The sequence below is a fragment of the Elaeis guineensis genome, chromosome 5, assembly GCF_000442705.2.
Source record: "Elaeis guineensis isolate ETL-2024a chromosome 5, EG11, whole genome shotgun sequence".
Lineage (NCBI taxonomy): Eukaryota > Viridiplantae > Streptophyta > Magnoliopsida > Arecales > Arecaceae > Elaeis > Elaeis guineensis.
Window position 1 is genome coordinate 1,859,456 of NC_025997.2, and position 18,425 is coordinate 1,877,880.

The 18,425-nt window shown below is 37.9% G+C and overlaps 1 protein-coding gene across 1 annotated transcript; it reads right to left on the reverse strand.

Annotated features, from left to right (window-relative positions):
• Positions 1 to 849: 849 nt before the first annotated feature.
• Positions 850 to 2,960, reverse strand: LOC105044347 (protein phosphatase 2C 37). Its single transcript, XM_010922206.4, has 4 exons — positions 2,210 to 2,960; positions 1,805 to 2,134; positions 1,608 to 1,713; positions 850 to 1,464 (listed from the first exon to the last, which is right to left on the reverse strand). The coding sequence occupies exons 1-4, from the start codon at positions 2,666 to 2,668 to the stop codon at positions 1,172 to 1,174; spliced, it is 1,188 nt and encodes a 395-aa protein (XP_010920508.1). The 5' UTR covers positions 2,669 to 2,960; the 3' UTR covers positions 850 to 1,171.
• Between the last annotated feature and the right edge of the window lie 15,465 nt (positions 2,961 to 18,425).

An 18,425-nucleotide genomic window follows, 5' to 3' on the forward strand; every position in this document is an offset into this window, starting at 1 on the left:
AGAGAAATAGGATGAGGATAAAGAGAATGAGGAGGAAAGAGAGGAGGTAAGAAAGGTCGTCAGCAAAGAATAGGATAGAGGAGGAGAAAGGGGAGGAAAAAAAGATGGGAAGGAAGAAGATGGAGAAGGCAAGAAAGGATGAAGGTAGAGGAAGCTGCTGTGTAGGGGGATAGTTTATGGGCAGCTTGAAGGAAAAGAATGAAGAAAAATGGATGGAAAAAAAGAAGAAGAGAAAGAAGAGAAGAAGAATGAGAGGAGAAAGGGAAGGAAGAGAATGGGTGGAGAAAGAAGAGAAGGAGAAAGGAGAGAGAAAGAGGAAGAGAAATGGATGAAAAGGAAGGGGAAGAAGAGAAAGGAGAGAAAGAAGGAAGAGGAAGGAAGAGAAACATCTGTCATAAAGGAATAAGGAGGAGGAAGGAGATGTATATTTTTTTCAATTTAAAAAATTTTATTAATGACTGGATTACATTGAAATATATCGATAATTAGAAGGATTAGTTTAATATTTTTTAAAATATAGAAGATGTAAATGAAATTGAACTAAAATCGAGATGATATTTTTATAATTTATTTTTTTTAATATAATTTTTTATTAGAGAATACGCACGATGAGTAGATCGTATATCAATTTTTTCTTATTTTTTAATTTTTTCAATATTTTTTCACGACATAAATTTCTGTTCCATTTCAAACGCTGCAATCCAATTTTTTAAATTCCTCGTACGAGGAATCCTCAAATTACAACCAGCTCGATATTGAGTAAATGCTTTCTCAGTGCTGTAGTATCGAAAACAAATGTCCGATCCTCTTATCCTCGTTCGTTCATTTTACGAAGAGGGAAAAAAAAAAAAAAGGAAACATGGTTTCTTTCATTTGGACAAGAATTCTCCTATCAAACTTGATGAGTACAAAAAAAAAAAGAAAAGAAAAGAAAAATTCAGACATGTCTTTCTTATACCCTTCAAATTACCTATTCTTTTTTCTCCGCCTTTCCTGCAAACTCCCAGCTCTATGCTTCAGATTTTAACTGCAATCATAGGATACCAGCACCAACGATTTTTTTCTTACGTTTAAAGTATAACATTCTTTTTGTAGATTTTAAATCTAAACTTCTAACTCAAGCCGCAACCATGTAGTCCTCCGCGACGACCGGTAGCAGCAGCAGCAAGAGCTACGAATTTGTCCTGAGATCGACGACGACCACGCTGACGTTGTCGGCGCTCTGCCTCGCAATCGCCAGCTTGGTCAGCAGCACCGCCGCCTCAGAGCACGCCCTGTTCGACCCGCTCTCCCCATCGGCTGGTGGTGCGCTGAGGCACATCCGAGCGATATCGCACGCCATCTCGTTGGTGACCACGTCCCACAGCCCGTCACTCGCCAGGATCAGGCAGTCGTCTCCTTCCTCCCTCTCTGTCACCGTCACCTCCGGTTCCGCCATCACATACGGCTTCAGATAACTATCCCCTGTTTTTTTAATTAAAGAAAAAAAAATCATGAAAAGATTTTTAATATCTTTTTCAAAAGTTTGTTTGTTTGTTTTTTTTTTTAAGTCAGACGAAAGAAACAAGAAAGAAAACGTAGACAAAAGCAAGATGCCGGCTGCTCACCGATGGCCCGGGACATGGCCAGCACTCCGAGAACCCTGGCCCCGTCCCAGTAGATCACCCGTCCCCCCGCCGCCTGGATCCTCTCCAGCTCGTCCGGCCGGTCCGGCTGCCGAACCCTTGTCAGTTCCTCACACCACTCAACGGAAGCTTATTGGGGAAACAAACACGCATACACAGAATTTAGCTTGCATGCTTACTTTGTGATCGGAGGAGAGGGGGATGGGGACGCCATTCCTGCATAGAACGGCCCGGGAGTCGCCGCAGTTGGCGACGACGATCCGGTTGGGACCCACCACGGTCACCACAGCCGTGGAGCCCACATGCTCGCTCCTGGGCGTCTGCATCTTGCACCGGCAGCTGGCGTTCCGTGGCCTGTCCCACCCCCTCGCCACCGCTTCGTCCATCCGGCAGAAGCTCCGCTCCATCACCTCCCTCCACTCCTCGGCCGGCGGCAGAGGACAACATCTCACCCTCTCCGCCTCCTCCGCCACCATCTCGTGCATCCGGTCCTTGCACGATACGGCCACCTGAACAGAGCAACAACGGTCAGTCAGACGGTGTCCAAGGAGAGGAGAGGAGAGCAGAGGAGTCTCTAATCTTACATGCGAACATCCATGGCCGTCGAAGACACCGAAGAAATGGTATCTCTCGGAAGCCCCACTACCACGCCGGAGGAAATCCGGGCGGACGGAAACAGCGTCCTCCATGTTCCTCCTCCGGCCGCAGATGGCGATCACCCCATACCTCGGGCATCCATCGGAGGGCCCCAACTCCACCGAGCTCGCCCCCAGAAGTCCTCGACTCCCATTCAAATTCGTCTCCGACTCCGGCTCCTCCACTTCGCTACCGAAACCCTTCTGCAGCACCCCTGGCGTGGACGCAGTGCAGTCGAATCTCTGCCTCTTCCGGCAGAACTCCTCGTCCGGCGCCATCGACTCCGCGCCGTTCACGAACCTGAATCGCTGGATCTCCTTCCTCCGCCGCCTAGCCGTGCGCGGGCTGGGCTCGCAGGAGGCCGCCGCCGCCGTCACCGTCTCCGTCTCGCACCAAATCTCCGCCATTTACGATGATGATTTTTTCTCCTCCTCCATCCCCGCCTTGGCCTTGGGGGGAAGGGAAACGAGAACGCTCCCCTCTGCCCACAGCGCGATGCGACAGAGAGCGCCCCACGGGCATCTGCCCGTAACCGCAGGTACAGTTGGTGTGACGTCGTGCTTCCCGGCCAGACCGGACTCATCCGGGCCGTCCACCTGCCACTCCGTCCCTTCTCCAATCGTTACGCGTGGATGCTCTCACCCTGAGACAGCGACCCACGGCTGTCAGAAGCTTTCTCACGAACAATTCCGACTTTCTCGGTCATTTTAACGTTTTTTCCGCCTTCCCCTCTAGTTAGGATGGTAGATATCGACACGTGTAGCGTCTCAGACGACGTTGTTGACTCGTCGGCGGCAGCTGGGACAGGACGTCGGTAGCTGTACCGGACTGACGACGCGTGTTCGTTGCTGGCGTGTGTTCGAAAGGCCACGTTATTTTTGTCACGGTGCTGCCTCTTTCCCTTTTTTGTCTTTTTTTTTTTTTTTTTAATCTATACAATTCCAAAAAAATATAAAAATACTTTTCCAATCTTAATTAAATTTTATTTACATTGTACATTTCAAAAAATATCAAAATAATTCTTCTAATTATCGATATATTTTGATATAATCTAATCATTTATTTTATCAATAAACGATGTTAGATCTCTATCTCAATGGATGAAATATTTTTTATTCGTGAATGGACTTGGAGGAGAAAGACGATGAAAAGAAAAAATAGACGAGGAGAAGGGAGAAGAGGAGAGAAGGGTCCTCAAAAAAAAAAGAAGAAGAGAAGGAAAAGAAGAAGAGGATGGGAAAGAAGGAGAGAGGAAATAATGGATTATCGATGAGAAGGGATGGAGATGAAAAGAGCCGCCGTGAAGGGGACAGCTTTTGAGTGATTTGGAGGAAGATGAGGAGGCAAAATGGATAAAGAAAAAAAAGGAGAAGGTAGAAAGAGCTGCCATGGAGGAAGAGAAATAAGTGAGGGAATGAGAAGAGGAAAGATTTTTTGTCGGTGAGAAGGGGTGGATGTAGAGAGGGGCCATCTAAAGGGTAGGATTTATAGATTAGTTTGGAGGAAAAAGAGGATGAGGAAGAAAAAGAGGATAAAGAGGGAGGAGGGAAGAGAGAAGAGGAAAGAGGGGTCACGGTAAGGAAAGGAATGGAAGAAGAGATCAAAGAGGAGAACAGGATGGGGAGGAAGAAGATGTGGAAGGCAATAAGGGATGGAGGTGGAGGGGAATGGTCTATGGGCGGCTTGGAGAAGGAGGATGAGAAGGAGAAGTGGATGGACAGAAAGGGAAGAAGATGAAAGAATGGATGGAGAAAGGAAAGTAGGAGAAAGGAGAGAGAAAGAGGAGAAAGGAGAGGAGGAGAAGAGAAGAAAGATGAGGAAGGGAAGGAGAAATGGATGAGGAAAGAGAGAATGAGAAAGAAGCGGAAGAAGAAAAAGAGAGAAAGAGGAATACCAATGATGGATGAGGAGGGAATTAATCGAAGATGAGGAAGAAGGGAGAGAAGAGATGAAGATAAAGGTATTTTTATCATTTTATAAAATTCTATTAATAGAGATAGACGATTGGACCATATTGAAATATATCGATATTAGAATGATCGATTTGATACTTTTTAAAATATAAAAAATATTTTTATAATTTTTTTTAAAATTTATATAATACAATATATATTTTTTTATGAAGTATATATAAGCAAACATAGCTAAATAAATATTGTAAAAGCTTACCCATGTATATCTATGTTGCTGTCAAAATCTGTCCGATGACCTAGAGATGTGAAGGGCATTTATCAATATGTGCGATCCTGTGATGGTGAAAAAAGAAGCACCAATCTACGATACAGTCATAGATCTGTAAACCAATAGCAAAGAAAAGCTTTGTTCCAGCGGGATCCTCAAATACTTAAACATGATATTGGGAACAACAAATGTGTGATATAGAATAATATGTATCTTCTACCAAAAAAAAATGTCTCTCTTTCTCTTCTCTCGCATATTTATGATTTTTGAATCTCTTTGTAGGTGAAGAGTTCTTATTCTACTAGAGTTGGACTTTTTGAAATTCTAATTTTAGTAGAAAACTATACCTTGATCTTCCTTATATGGATCAGTCTAAAATTAAAAGTTCTATTCAAATTAGCCCCTTGGTGACATAAGTTCTTTTCTTGCAGAATGACCTAGGAGATGGGTTGGCCTAGATAGTTTGGTTTGGCTCATTAGTCAGTCGATCTGATCGGTCAGTTTGGTTGGCCTTTTAGTTTGCCTTTTAATTGATCTTCTTCTAGTCAGCCTTCTGGTTGGCCTTCTATTAGTCTACCTTCTAGTTGATCTTCTGCAATTGGCCTTATGTTGATTGCTTAATTCTAATTGTCTTGGTTCTAGTCAACTTGCAAGAGGCTGGCTCCTTCGATCTTAGGTCCTTTGACCTTATTTATATAAAGAAAGAAATATAAATTTGTTATGATTAGAGGCAGAAATCAAGAAATGATGCATAACCACCATTTTTTAGGAGCCAAAACCTTCTTCCCCATGTGAGTTTCATTATAGAGATGTAACTATCCAGAATTTAAATTTGTTTAAAATTTCTAGTCATGGGTCGACCTTTGATGGATAGGTTAAATATAGTCTATATCACTATCTATTCAACAAAGAAGTCTTAAAATAAAATTATTTACTCATTTTTTCCTAGAAAGTTTTACCCACAAGTGTTTCTAAAAAATTAAGAAGTTCTGAATGTCTTCATCTGTACATTGCATAGATTAAAAATATATCTATTTAGAGTAATAAATAAAATTTTAATTAAAAAAATTTCAAAATTTTTAAAAGCATACAATCTATTTTGCAAAAAATTCTTAAAATAAAGGTACCTATTAATTTATCATAAAAAATTCTATAAATGAGAGTTTCAAAAAAAAAAAAAAGAAGCTCCTAGCATCTTTATCTTCTGTGTCATATAATTTGAAAATATATATGTTGTCGCTGAAAATTGATCAGATCAGAATGTCGAGCAGACTGATCTGCGGAAAGCTCAGATGAACAATCAAGAGATCGACTAGCTTGATCAAAAATCGCAATGCATCTCCGAAGAAGATGTATGATGTCACTATACTTAGGTAGCTATTGCTGCAACGAAGGTCACTCCCAAGGCAAGATTAAGGAGAGAAGGCTGTGCTCGAAGTTTCATGCCAGCACTGGATTTGACATAAAAAAGCATAAAGATAGTTTTTTTATTGAAAAATATTTAATAAGAATCTTTTGATGATTAAGTCAGACGCATGCTCAGAGAACAACTGTCACGCCTCTGATCCGAGATTGTGAATCGAGGGTCATGGCAACCGCCGCATACTCATAGAAAACTCTTCCTATAAGCATGCAAGGCATCTTATCATGTTATCTTAAACCAACAGCGGAATAATTAGTCAATAATTTAAATCCAAAACATAACGACCTAAATTTCTTCTTTAATATCTTAATAAATTCAACAATGATTCATAGGTCTTACACCAAATTCAATAAGACTTTCAACCTAAAATAAAAGTATAAGGATTCTGCTTCTGATCACTCTTCCATTCATATCTTGTATCATCTTAATTCCTCAACATCTGTAAAAACAATAAAAATAGGAGGTAATGAGCTAGACAGCCCAGTAAGCAATGATCACTTTTCAACAGATTTCATCAGGCATTTAAGTAAATCATCATTTATAGAAAATAAGTATATAGAGTTCATCAATTCGAAATCAATTTCAATTATGCAACATAATTCATGCCAAATTCATTTCTTTTTCTAAAATTCAAGTTTCTTTCCAAATTTCAATTTCTTTTGTTCTTCAATTTCTTTTCGTCAACCATGAGCTATGACCATATTTTTTCTGTGGCAGGGTCATAATTCCGTGTATCTGCTTGCGGTAGGCTGCGAATCATCTAGCAGCTATGTCCTTTGGAACCGCTGGTCTCTCTGGCGGTTTGTCGCTGGTCTCTCTAGCGACATGTCGCTGGTCTCGCTGGCGACATAAACCCTCAGGACAATCAATTGCCAACGTATATGCCCCCATTGGCAGGGTCCTTTACATAGTCAGGTTGTCAATTCTTATTGTTTCTTATATCATAATTCTTCATAAATCATGTTTCATATTCTAATTTCGATAATAAAACATATAATCATGTAGTATCGAAATCAATCAATATAATGCATCATAAAATCAATATGTTCAATCATGCTTCATCATAACATTTCAAATAAGATATTTTCATAACAAAATACCATTCATCCAATTCATGCATCGTTTCACAAATCATGTCAGAAGAATACATTATAATTTGTCGATAAATTTAGAAAAAGTAAAACATTACTTACCTCAAACGCATTCCAATAAATCCACATAATTCTATAAATTTTCTTCCAAAAATTCTATTCGTAGATCATATCACGATATCCCATGATCAAACATCCACAATCCTATACAGAATCAATTTTAATAATTAGAAAGAATATGAATACTATATTTCAATGGTTTAGATTGGGTCCGATCATCTAATTTCATCTAATCAAAATCTAATTAGGACCTAAACGATCCAAAGTTTGACTATCAGATCAAATCGGATTCGAAGTGATAGGACCGAGATTTCTTCATCGATTTCATAAAATCAAGTGGAGAGAGAAAATCAGAGGAGAGAGAATTCATGAGGTACAATTCAAATTGATCAGGTGACACAATCCAACATTACGATTGGTCCAATATCTCAATTGGTGAAATCAACATTATCAAATCAAGTCATGGCTAGATCAAAATCATGGATAATCAAATCTAAATATTCATGGTCTGATTAAGGTGGGTGCCAGTACGCTGTCTGACAATCATGGATCAGGATTCTTCATTAGAATCAGATCAGGACTATTGAAAGAATTTTCTCATTGATAAATCGATCAAGAGAGAGAAATCGATCGAGAGAGAGAAATGACTTTAGAGAGAGAAAATTTTAGAGAGAGAAAACTCATCTTGAACTCCTCAAACGATATGATTCAACAAATTCGATCGATCAGATCAAATCATGCTAAGATTATCATGTGGATAATTCAATAAAATCATGAGAAATAAAATCTAAAAATACTTGATCTGATCAAAGTGGATGTCGGTGTACCGTCCGACGATCACGGATCAAAAATCCATCACGAGGATCATTTAAATTCATCATCATTCTTCTCAAAATTCTAAAAATCTTAAGAGAGATAATCTAGAGAGAGAATTCTAGAGAGAGAAAGTCCAATTCTAGAGAGAGAAAATACTAGTTCAGGTTGAAGAGAGAGAGGGAAGAGAGAGAAACTCTCTTTCTCATATTTTATTATTTATATAATTATTTATTAATTAATTTATTGATTTTTTCTTTTCTTTTCTTTTCTCTCTTTTTTTTTCTTTTTCTTCACGGAAGAGAGAGGAGAAAATCCTATTTATTATTATTATATTATTATCATTTTATTTTTCTTCTTTCTTTTTTTCTTTCCTTTTCCTTTTTCTTTTCTTTTTCTTCTTTTTCTTTTCTTTTTCTTTTCTTTTCCTTCTTCTTCTTTTCTTTTTCTTTTTCTTTTCCTTCTTCTTCTTCTTTTTCTTTTCTTCTTCCCGTGGGCTTGTTTTGGGCTGAAACAGGGGACCTTAAGGTCCCCTCGTTGGGTGGTCGACCGACGGCGTAGCCGGCGTGGGGCGGCCGTCGACAGAAGGGGGTGACTCGTCGATAAGAAAATGGCCAAACTGATGGTCGGCGGTGACCACCGGTGACGGCAAAATGGCAAAAAAATAAAATTCTTCCACAACAAAATCCGGCGACTCCGGTCGCCGGCGAGCGTGCACATCGGCATGGGAAGAAAGGAGGAGAAGAGAGGAAGAGGAGGAGGCTTACCTCCGTCGCCGGTGAAGCTTTTCCGACGAGAAATTGGACGGCACAGCGACGGGTCTCCGTGAAAAATTTCTGGCGATTGCCGCCATTTTGCCCCGGGATTTCTCGATGAGAGGAGAGAGGAGGGTTCTCCTCCTTAAATAGAGCCAGAGGAAACTTGTTTCCGACTCCGATTAGGAGCCGGTGAACGGAGGAAGAAGACTCCCTTCGGGAGTTCTTCTCCTCTGTTTTCTGTTTTTTTTTTTTTTCGTTTGGGTTGGCTGGATTATCACATTCTTCCCCTCTAAAAGAAATTTCATCCTCGAAATTTTTCTTGCTTGAGTCTTCATATTTTCTTACTTGAATCTCATCCTCCAATATTTCAATATTCTAATTCTTGATATAAATTCATTCTTAAATCATTCCATAAGAAAAAAGTCGGTACATCAAATATTGATCTGAACGGAACCATCCATTTTCTTATTTATCAAGATCAACATCTCAAAGATTTTCAATATTTCAAAATTTTAAAATTATGATCTCATTTTCTGTAAAATAATGTTCAATATCTCATGACTCAAATCAAATCTATCTCTTGTGAATAGAAGAAGGTCAATGTCTCTATTTTTGCATAAGAACTTCATTCATCATCATTCATTTATTTATTTATTTATTTTAAAATATTAACCACTCTTAATTCCAACCCATCATAAGATAGGAAAAATATACTTCTATGAATCATATGATGACATCCCAATTAATCAAAATTTAAAAATATTTTCTTTTATTCGTACTTTCAAAGGTTGAAGATTTATCATTTCAATCTCATTATCGAATTTTTGATATTTTATTTCTCGATGCAACTTCATCATTAAGTCATTTCATAAAGATCAATATCACCATTGTTGATTGAATCAATATCACTATTTCTAGTCATCGAAATTTTCTTACTCAAACCCTCAAACTCTTAAATATTCTAATTCTTGAAGTAAATTTTATCATTAAGTCATTCCATAATAAAAATCAATAACTCAAAAATTGATCTAAATCAAAACTATATTTTTCTTATAATCAAAATCAATGTCTCTATTCTAAGTAAGTATATTAATTTTTTTTATCTAAACATTAACAACTCTTAATTAATCAATTTATTTTTATAAATAACTCCAATCTACTTTTGTAGAATAATCGTCAATATCAATAGATAACCGCAATCTTTTCCATTCAGTCAGAGAAATAATAATGATCAAAAGAGTTCTAACTTCAAATTTCATTATACCCTGGAGATAAATATTTGAGTATAATAATCTAAGATCGAAATCATCGTTCGATAAACAATCTCAAATTCTTTCTAATAAATAGAGAATTATAAAATTTAATTCTAGGATAGAAAAATATTTATCTCTAAATATTCTAAATCTAAAATCAAAAATCAAAGGTCCACTCATCCTAGAATTAGGATGCTAATTATTTTTGTAGCATAGTAGGTGGAAGCTCTATTTTTAAAAATCACATTAGGATATCTAAAATAATTCAAAATTTTAAAATATTATTTTTTTTAATATCCATAATTTTTTTTTATATCAAACTATATCATTTATTATAATTCTTTGACTCAGAGAATCAACATTCCTGACTTACTCAAAGTAATCCAGATTACCATGCTTCCGCTGCGCACTCTGATCTAACAATCAAAATTTCTTAGGTTCACCATAAAAAATTCTGATCAAATTATTTCTTTACCTTATCAATAGAAAAGATCTAAAATTTCAAATTTCAATTGAAATCAAAGATTAACTTTCGATTCTCATTCATACTTTTACTGGTGTACAATAATCTTGATTAACCCTTGAGTCCAATATCATATTTAAACCATCATATAGATTTACTATAATCAATATGAATCAAATCTTAATTCTCATATCACTTCAATTCGATAATTTTCAAACCAAAAATCTTTATAAATCAAATCAACGAGAAAATCCTTCGATGCTCCACCAAATTTGGACATAATCAGAATATATATAGATTTTAAATCATTATTTTTTTTCTAAAATTTGTATCATCAGGATCTTCAATATCTATTAAATATCCTTTCATAACTATCATACAAGCTTCAAAAAAATTAAATCTCCATTTAATAGTAGATTCAATTAGGGACCTCATTAACAAAAGCAAAGAAACTCCATATCAATTCCTAAATCCCAAATTTCTAAATTGTAAATTCACATGGATCCCTTAATCTGAAATAAATATAAATCAGATCTTAATCTAAAAAAATATCAACCTCAACAATAATATCAGAAAATCTCTTGATCAACTTAGATACGAAATCTTTAAATTAAAATTTCATACACATCAGGTAGTCTCCAAGAGACATAATAAGATCTATTTTCTAGATCTAAGGATGATGATTAAAGATTCCAGTACGATGAATATCCTACAATCTCAAAATCAATTTCATCAATAAGAAATAGACTTCTTTGCAATATCTTCAAATACGCATTCATCCTAATATGCCACTTTATATATAATCCACATACCAAATTCAATTTCGATAAATATTCCAATCAAGCATCATAAAAAAACTTTCTTAGCCCATTCTGGAATAACATTTTATTATCAAATCTTTATCTTGTCAATAATAGTCAACTTCTCAACTAGAAGTAATATCATAGTATTATTTTCACATCGAATTTGAACTTATGATTCACTTGAATAACCAATGATCAAATTAATAACCACAATGCATAATAAAATTTTATGTCAATCTTTTTGTGATTACTTTCGATCAAGATCTAACTAATCATATCATGATCAATAGATCATCCATCATATTTTAAATTCTATATGTCATAATCTCTTACGATTCTTTTATACATAATCTCAATGTTTAACCAAAATTTTTAAATATTTCTCCCACTACAATCATCAAAGATCTACACTATAATGTCCCTAGTATCTATCCACTTACACCCATTCTATATCTAATTCTATGTTTCATAATTCATCCACTTATGCTCTGATACCACTTTAATTGTCACGCCCTCGATCCGAGATTGTGAATCGAGGGTCATGGCAACCGCCGCATACTCATAGAAAACTCTTCCTATAAGCATGCAAGGCATCTTATCATGTTATCTTAAACCAACAGCGAAATAATTAGTTAATAATTTAAATCCAAAATATAACGACCTAAATTTCTTCTTTAATATCTTAATAAATTCAACAATGATTCATAGGTCTTACACCAAATTCAATAAGACTTTCAACCTAAAATAAAAGTATAAGGATTCTGCTTCTGATCACTCTTCCATTCATATCTTGTATCATCTTAATTCCTCAACATCTGTAAAAACAATAAAAATAGGAGGTAATGAGCTAGACAGCCCAGTAAGCAATGATCACTTTTCAACAGATTTCATCAGGCATTTAAGTAAATCATCATTTATAAAAAATAAGTATATAGAGTTTATCAATTCAAAATCAATTTTAATTATGCAACATAATTCATGCCAAATTCATTTCTTTTTCAAAAATTCAAGTTTCTTTCCAAATTTTAATTTCTTTTGTTCTTCAATTTTTTTTCGTCAACCATGAGCTATGATCATATTTTTTCTGTGGCAGGGTCATAATATCGCGTATCTGCTTGCGGTAGGCTGCGAATCATCTAGCAGCCATGTCCTTTGGAACCGCTGGTCTCTCTGGCGGTTTGTCGCTGGTCTCTCTGGCGATATGTCGCTGGTCTCGCTGGCGACATAAACCCTCAGGACAATCAATTGCCAACGTATATGCCCCCATTGGCAGGGTCCTTTACATAGTCAGGTTGTCAATTCTTATTGTTTCTTATATCATAATTCTTCATAAATCATGTTTCATATTCTAATTTCGATAATAAAATATATAATCATGTAGTATCAAAATCAATCAATATAATGCATCATGAAATCAATATGTTCAATCATGCTTCATCATAACATTTCAAATAAGATATTTTCATAACAAAATACTATTCATCCAATTCATGCATCGTTTCACAAATCATGTCAGAAAAATACATTATAATTTGTCGATAAATCTAGAAAAAGTGAAACATTACTTACCTCAAACGCATTCCAATAAATCCACATAATTCTATAATTTTTTTTTCAAAAATTTTATTCGTAGATCATATCGCGATATCCCATGATCAAACATCCACAATCCTATACAGAATCAATTTCAATAATTAGAAAGAATATGAATACCATATTTCAACCGTTTAGATTGGGTCCGATCATCTAATTTCATCTAATCAAAATCTAATTAGGACCTAAACGATCCAAAGTTTGACTATCAGATCAAATCGGATTCGAAGTGATAGGATCGAGATTTCTTCATCGATTTCATAAAATCAAGTGGAGAGAGAAAATCAGAGGAGAGAGAATTCATGAGGTACAATTCAAATTGATCAGGTGACACAATCCAACATTACGATTGGTCCAATATCTCAATTGGTGAAATCAACATGATCAAATCAAATCATGGCTAGATCAAAATCATGGATAATCAAATCTAAAGATTCATGGTCTGATTAAGGTGGGTGCCAGTATGCTGCCTGACAATCATGGATCAGGATTCTTCATTAGAATCAGATCAGGACTATTGAAAGAATTTCCTCATTGATAAATCGATCGAGAGAGAGAAATCGATCGAGAGAGAGAAATGACTTTAGAGAGAAAAAATTCTAGAGAGAGAAAAATTTAGAGAGAGAAAACTCATCTTGAACTCCTCAAACGATATGATTCAACAAATTCGATCGATCAGATCAAATCATGCTAAGATTATCATGTGGACAATTCAATAAGATCATGAAAAATAAAATCTAAAAATACTTGATCTGATCAAAGTGGATGTCGGTGTACCGTCCGACGATCACGGATCAAAAATTCATCACGAGGATCATTTAAATTCATCATCATTCTTCTCAAAATTCTAAAAATCTTAGGAGAGAAAATCTAGAGAGAGGATTCTAGAGAGAGAAAGTAGAGAGAGAAAGTCCAATTCTAGAGAGAGAAAATACTAGTTCAGGTTGAAGAGAGAGGGAAGAGAGAGAAACTCTCTTTCTCATATTTTATTATTTATATAATTATTTATTAATTAATTTATTGATTTTTTTCTTTTCTTTTCTTTTCTCTCTTTTTTTTTCTTTTTCTTCACAGAAGAGAGAGGAGAAATCCTATTTATTATTATTATATTATTATCATTTTATTTTTCTTCTTTCTTTTTTTTTTCTTTTTTCTTTTCTTTTTCTTCTTTTTCTTTTCTTTTTCTTTTCTTTTCCTTCTTCTTCTTTTCTTTTTCTTTTTTTCTTTTCCTTCTTCTTCTTCTTTTTCTTTTCTTCTTCCTGTGGGCTTGTTTTGGGCTGAAACAGGGGACCTTAAGATCCCCTCGTTGGGTGGCCAACCGGCGGCGCAGCCGGCGTGGGGCGGCCATCGGCAGGAGGGGTGATTCGTCGATAAGAAGAGGGCCAAACCGGTGGTCGGCGGTGACCACCGGCGACGGCAAAACGGCAAAAAAAGAAAATTCTTCCACAACAAAATTCGGTGACTCCGGTCGCCGGCGAGCGTGCACATCGGCACGGGAAGAAAAGAGGAGAAGAGAGGAAGAGGAGGAGGCTTACCTCCGTCGCCGGCGAAGCTTTTCCAGCGAGAAATTGGACGGCATAGCGACGGGTCTCCGTGAGAAATTTCTGGCGATTGCCGCCGTTTTGCCCCGGGATTTCTCGATGAGAGGAGAGAGGAGGGTTCTCCTCCTTAAATAGAGCCGGCGGAAACTTGTTTCCGACTCCGATTAGGAGCCGGTGAATGGAGGAAGAAGATTCTCTTCGGAAGTTCTTCTCTTCTGTTTTCTGTTTTTTTTTTTCGTTTGGGTTGGCTGGGTTATCACAACAACGCAAGTCAGACAAGCTCTTAGAAAATGATGGTTGTTGGGTGGATGTCTGGCCAAGACACCACCTCCCAAGATCTTTCCAGTACCACGCGATGCAGCAGGAAGAAAGAAAAAACAAAACAAAAAGAAAAACAATCAAAATACGTGGATCAGCCACAAAAGGGCTTGCCTCCACGGGGCATGCAAACTTCACTATGAAAAAAAAAATTTTACAAGAGGAGACCTCATCCTCAACCCTTGTACACCCAATTCTCTCTCACATGAAGTTCCCCTCACAAAAGCTCTCTCTCTCTTGGAGACCCCCCTGAACCCCTGAAGAGCCTGGCGACCGCTGTCCAGGAGCCTCCTGCTCCTTCTCTCACAGCGCCCTAGCCTCTCTCTCTCTCCTCTGGTTCGTACGGCGGCGAGAAACCGAACCCTCCCTCTTCTGTTCGTTCTCAGGGCTTTTTAAGGCTTAAACATAGGTTAAAACTTGATTAGAGAGTGATTAGGAGTCCTAAACAAAGCCAAAAAATCTCCTGGACCGTCGGATCAAGACCGGGAGCCCTCTGGGCCGTTGGATCGCGCTCCGATCCACGGAATAGTGCCGTGGTCCGCGAGAAACGCGTGGGAAACGCCCACGCGGTCCACAGACCGCTCCGTGGACCATCCGGTCCACGGTGGACTGGGGCAAGGGGCCAGCAGGACGCTGGGTCGCGCGTCCCGCGCGGGCCTGGGCCTGGGTCGCGCGTCCCGCGCGGGCATGGGCCTGGGTCGCGCATCCCGCGCAGGCCTGGGTCCCGCGTCCCACACGGGCCTGGGACTCGCGTCCCGTGCGCCGCCGCCTGCGGCGCCGCTGCCGCCCGCCGTCGGTTGCCGGCGGTCCTCCGCCGCCTCGATTCTCGTGCCAACTTCAAAAACTCGTATATCCTCCATCCGAGCTCCGATTCAGGTGATCTTGGTCTCGTTGGACTCCGTTTTTCGCCGCGAACCTCGCTGTGGACTCAATGTGGGCTGAATCTCGAGGCGTCAAATCCTAACAATGGTATTATAAGAGCAGTAAAGTTACAACATAGACATATGAAGGGCTCACTTCATATGCATATCATATCAAGCTTTGTTTATGCATATCAAATCCCGTGCAATGCATTGGTCCACCAATGGGAGTTAAAAGTCCTCCCGATAGATATATTTACAATTTTTTTTAAATGGAAACACATTTCCTCTTTACGTCCAACTCAGTGCACACAAAATAAAACTTGATCACTGATGTATAAGCTTGGCTCCAAATTATGCAATTTGTTCTGTATAAGCAGTTTAAAAATAATAGATTAATGACCTAGATTATTGTTAAGTTATAAAAGATAATATTCTAAATATGTATCATTCCTTGAAATTTTTATATTTCTGAGCTCCATTTTTCAATTTTCTTAATATCACATCCATGGGAACAAAATCCATGTGGACATTGGACATGAAGATGGAAAGGTTATATTTCATCTTCGTAAAAAGAGTAATTTTTTGTCCATCGCATCCAGTGAAAAAAATGTACTGCTTCAGCAGATTGGATTATGTAGTGCAATTAATAAGGGAATAGATATTTAATGTAGTTCAATTTTTTTTTCAAATCTTTTCTATCAAAATATTTTTTTTAATTAAATACTATGATATTTTGGATAATATAATGACATCGTATTATTTTTTCATAGGATACAGTAGAATGTCATAGGATGCAACAGGATATCATACCATTTTATGATATCCTATTATTTTTTATAATATTTTAATAATTATTTATATGATGCAACATGATGTTATATCATTATTATAACAGCTGTTATTTTTTATGACATCCTGATAATTATTTATAAGATATCATAGGATGTAACGGAGTATCATATCATTATTATGATATCCTGTTATTTTTTATGATATCTCGATAATTATTTATAGGATGTAACAAGATATCATAGGATATAACATGATGTCATACCATTGTTATGATATATTATTATTTTTTAGCTATCTCGATGTTATTTTATGGGATGCAATAGGATGTCATAGGATGCAACAGGATATCATACTATTACTATGACATCCTGTTATTTTTCATGGCATCTTGATAATTATTTATACAATGTAACATGTATCATACTACTATTATGATATTCTGTTATTTTTTATTACATCCTAATAATTATTTATAGTATACAGTAGGATGTTATACTATTATTATGATGTTCTGTTAGTATCTATGATATCTTGGTTAAGCATGAGTAAAATAAAGTAAAAAGAAAAAAATAGCATTTTGATCAGAAAAAAATTGAGCTGTATTAAATATCTGTCCCTTATTAATTGTGCTATGTGACCTAATCTGATGAAGTGGTGTTTTTTTTCTTCGCTATGGGCGATACACAAAATTTCTTAAGAGAAAAAAAATATCCAAAGAATAAATTAGGTGTGGTGAAGGTTTGCACAAATGATCTGATCAGACCATGCTGGTGGACCTATCGATATACTTTAATCATTTCCCATGAACCACCGGATTAGTTGTTGCATGTGGGGTCTACAGGTGGCATTTCTTACTTTCCACATTTATTGTGCCAAATAGGGCTGGAATTGGACTCTGCCAATCTGAAGCCTTTTGTGTTGGGCTGACTTTTGGTCGGACTTCGAATTAGATCCGAAATAGTTCAGATTAGACTTGAATCTAAATATAAGAATCATTTGCCTTTCAGACCAGGCTTGGACATATCTTTGATTCGATCCAGATCCAGCCCAGGTCCAAGCTTGAATTTCAACCCGATTAGTAGTCTGCATATCTGACCCGAGCCTAATTTCTTACTCAAATTGGTTTAGCCCAATTATTGGAACTAAACTAGCCCAACCCTAATCAATTAATGCTAATTGGTTTAGCCAACTAGCCCAAAATATATAAAGCTTAAGGTGACCTATGTTCTAGACCTGAGACTTCCCGGTGTTTGCCACTTCATCTCCTAATGTTTCTTTACCAAAAAAAAAGAGCCATAGTCCCTGGTCGTCTACATGGCCACCACTATCGCTGCCTCCTCCTCCTCTTACACCGCCAATGGAGAATGGGGTGGAGCACGCGATAGCGGTGGCGGCACTCAAGACGAACACGCGACGACTGATGGAGGAGTAGGTGTGAAAGATCTGGAGGCTTGAGGGTGAGTGCCGGTGGGTGCTACAATGGGTGGACATGACAGTAGCTGTGCAAGCATGGCTGGGAGGATCGGTGTGGGTGGCGGCACGAGAGCGGGATGTGGTGGGGCCGAGCATCGCCATGGTGGAGGGGTTCTTGGAGTCCCAAGATCAGCACTGATGACCTGGAGGGCCCGATGAAGTCATCCCCGAGATCTGGTGGGCCGGAGATCGTGCCTCACCCACACCGTCGGACATTGGGCAACAGCTTCACCATGGGCTTCACTTGTCTGTGGCCCTTTCATGTGGGTCGAGAGGGAGGGCAGGAAGGCCGTTGAGGCATGGAGGAAGGGGTCAGTGCAGTGGCAGTCGTTGGAGATCACTTGAGGTGGAGGAGCACCTAGTGATTGCTAATGGAGCCGAGGGTGGCACGGATGGTGACCCTGACAAACTTAGAGTGGAGGTAAGTGAAGTGAAGACAAGAGCGTCAGGTTGGCACAATCGGGCTCTAGCTGATTTTTTTCTCAAAAGAATCAGACCTAAGCTTGGCTCAAAATTCAAAAAATTATTTTGAATTTGGCTCAAGTAAAGATATGGCTCGATCCAGTTCCAACCCTAATATTAAATTTAAACAAATATTCTCACGTTCGAGCACCAGAGAAAATCGGATGAAGCTTTTTTCCTCCCAAATCTTTTATAATATGCACCTTAATATAGAAACTAAAGAGTGACATTAGAACCAAACTTATGAGGATGGCAATGGATAAGATCAGCCTATATC

Excerpts from the sequence above, each read along its gene's own strand:
- LOC105044347 (XM_010922206.4), bottom strand. The coding sequence starts at position 2,668 with ATGGCGGAGATTTGGTGCGAGACGGAGACGGTGACGGCGGCGGCGGCC. Across the intron at positions 2,135-2,209 it reads ACGGCCATGGATGTTCGCAT|GTGGCCGTATCGTGCAAGGA; the intron begins GTAAGATTAGAG and ends TGCTCTGTTCAG. Across the intron at positions 1,714-1,804 it reads CCCTCTCCTCCGATCACAAA|CCGGACCGGCCGGACGAGCT; the intron begins GTAAGCATGCAA and ends AGGGTTCGGCAG.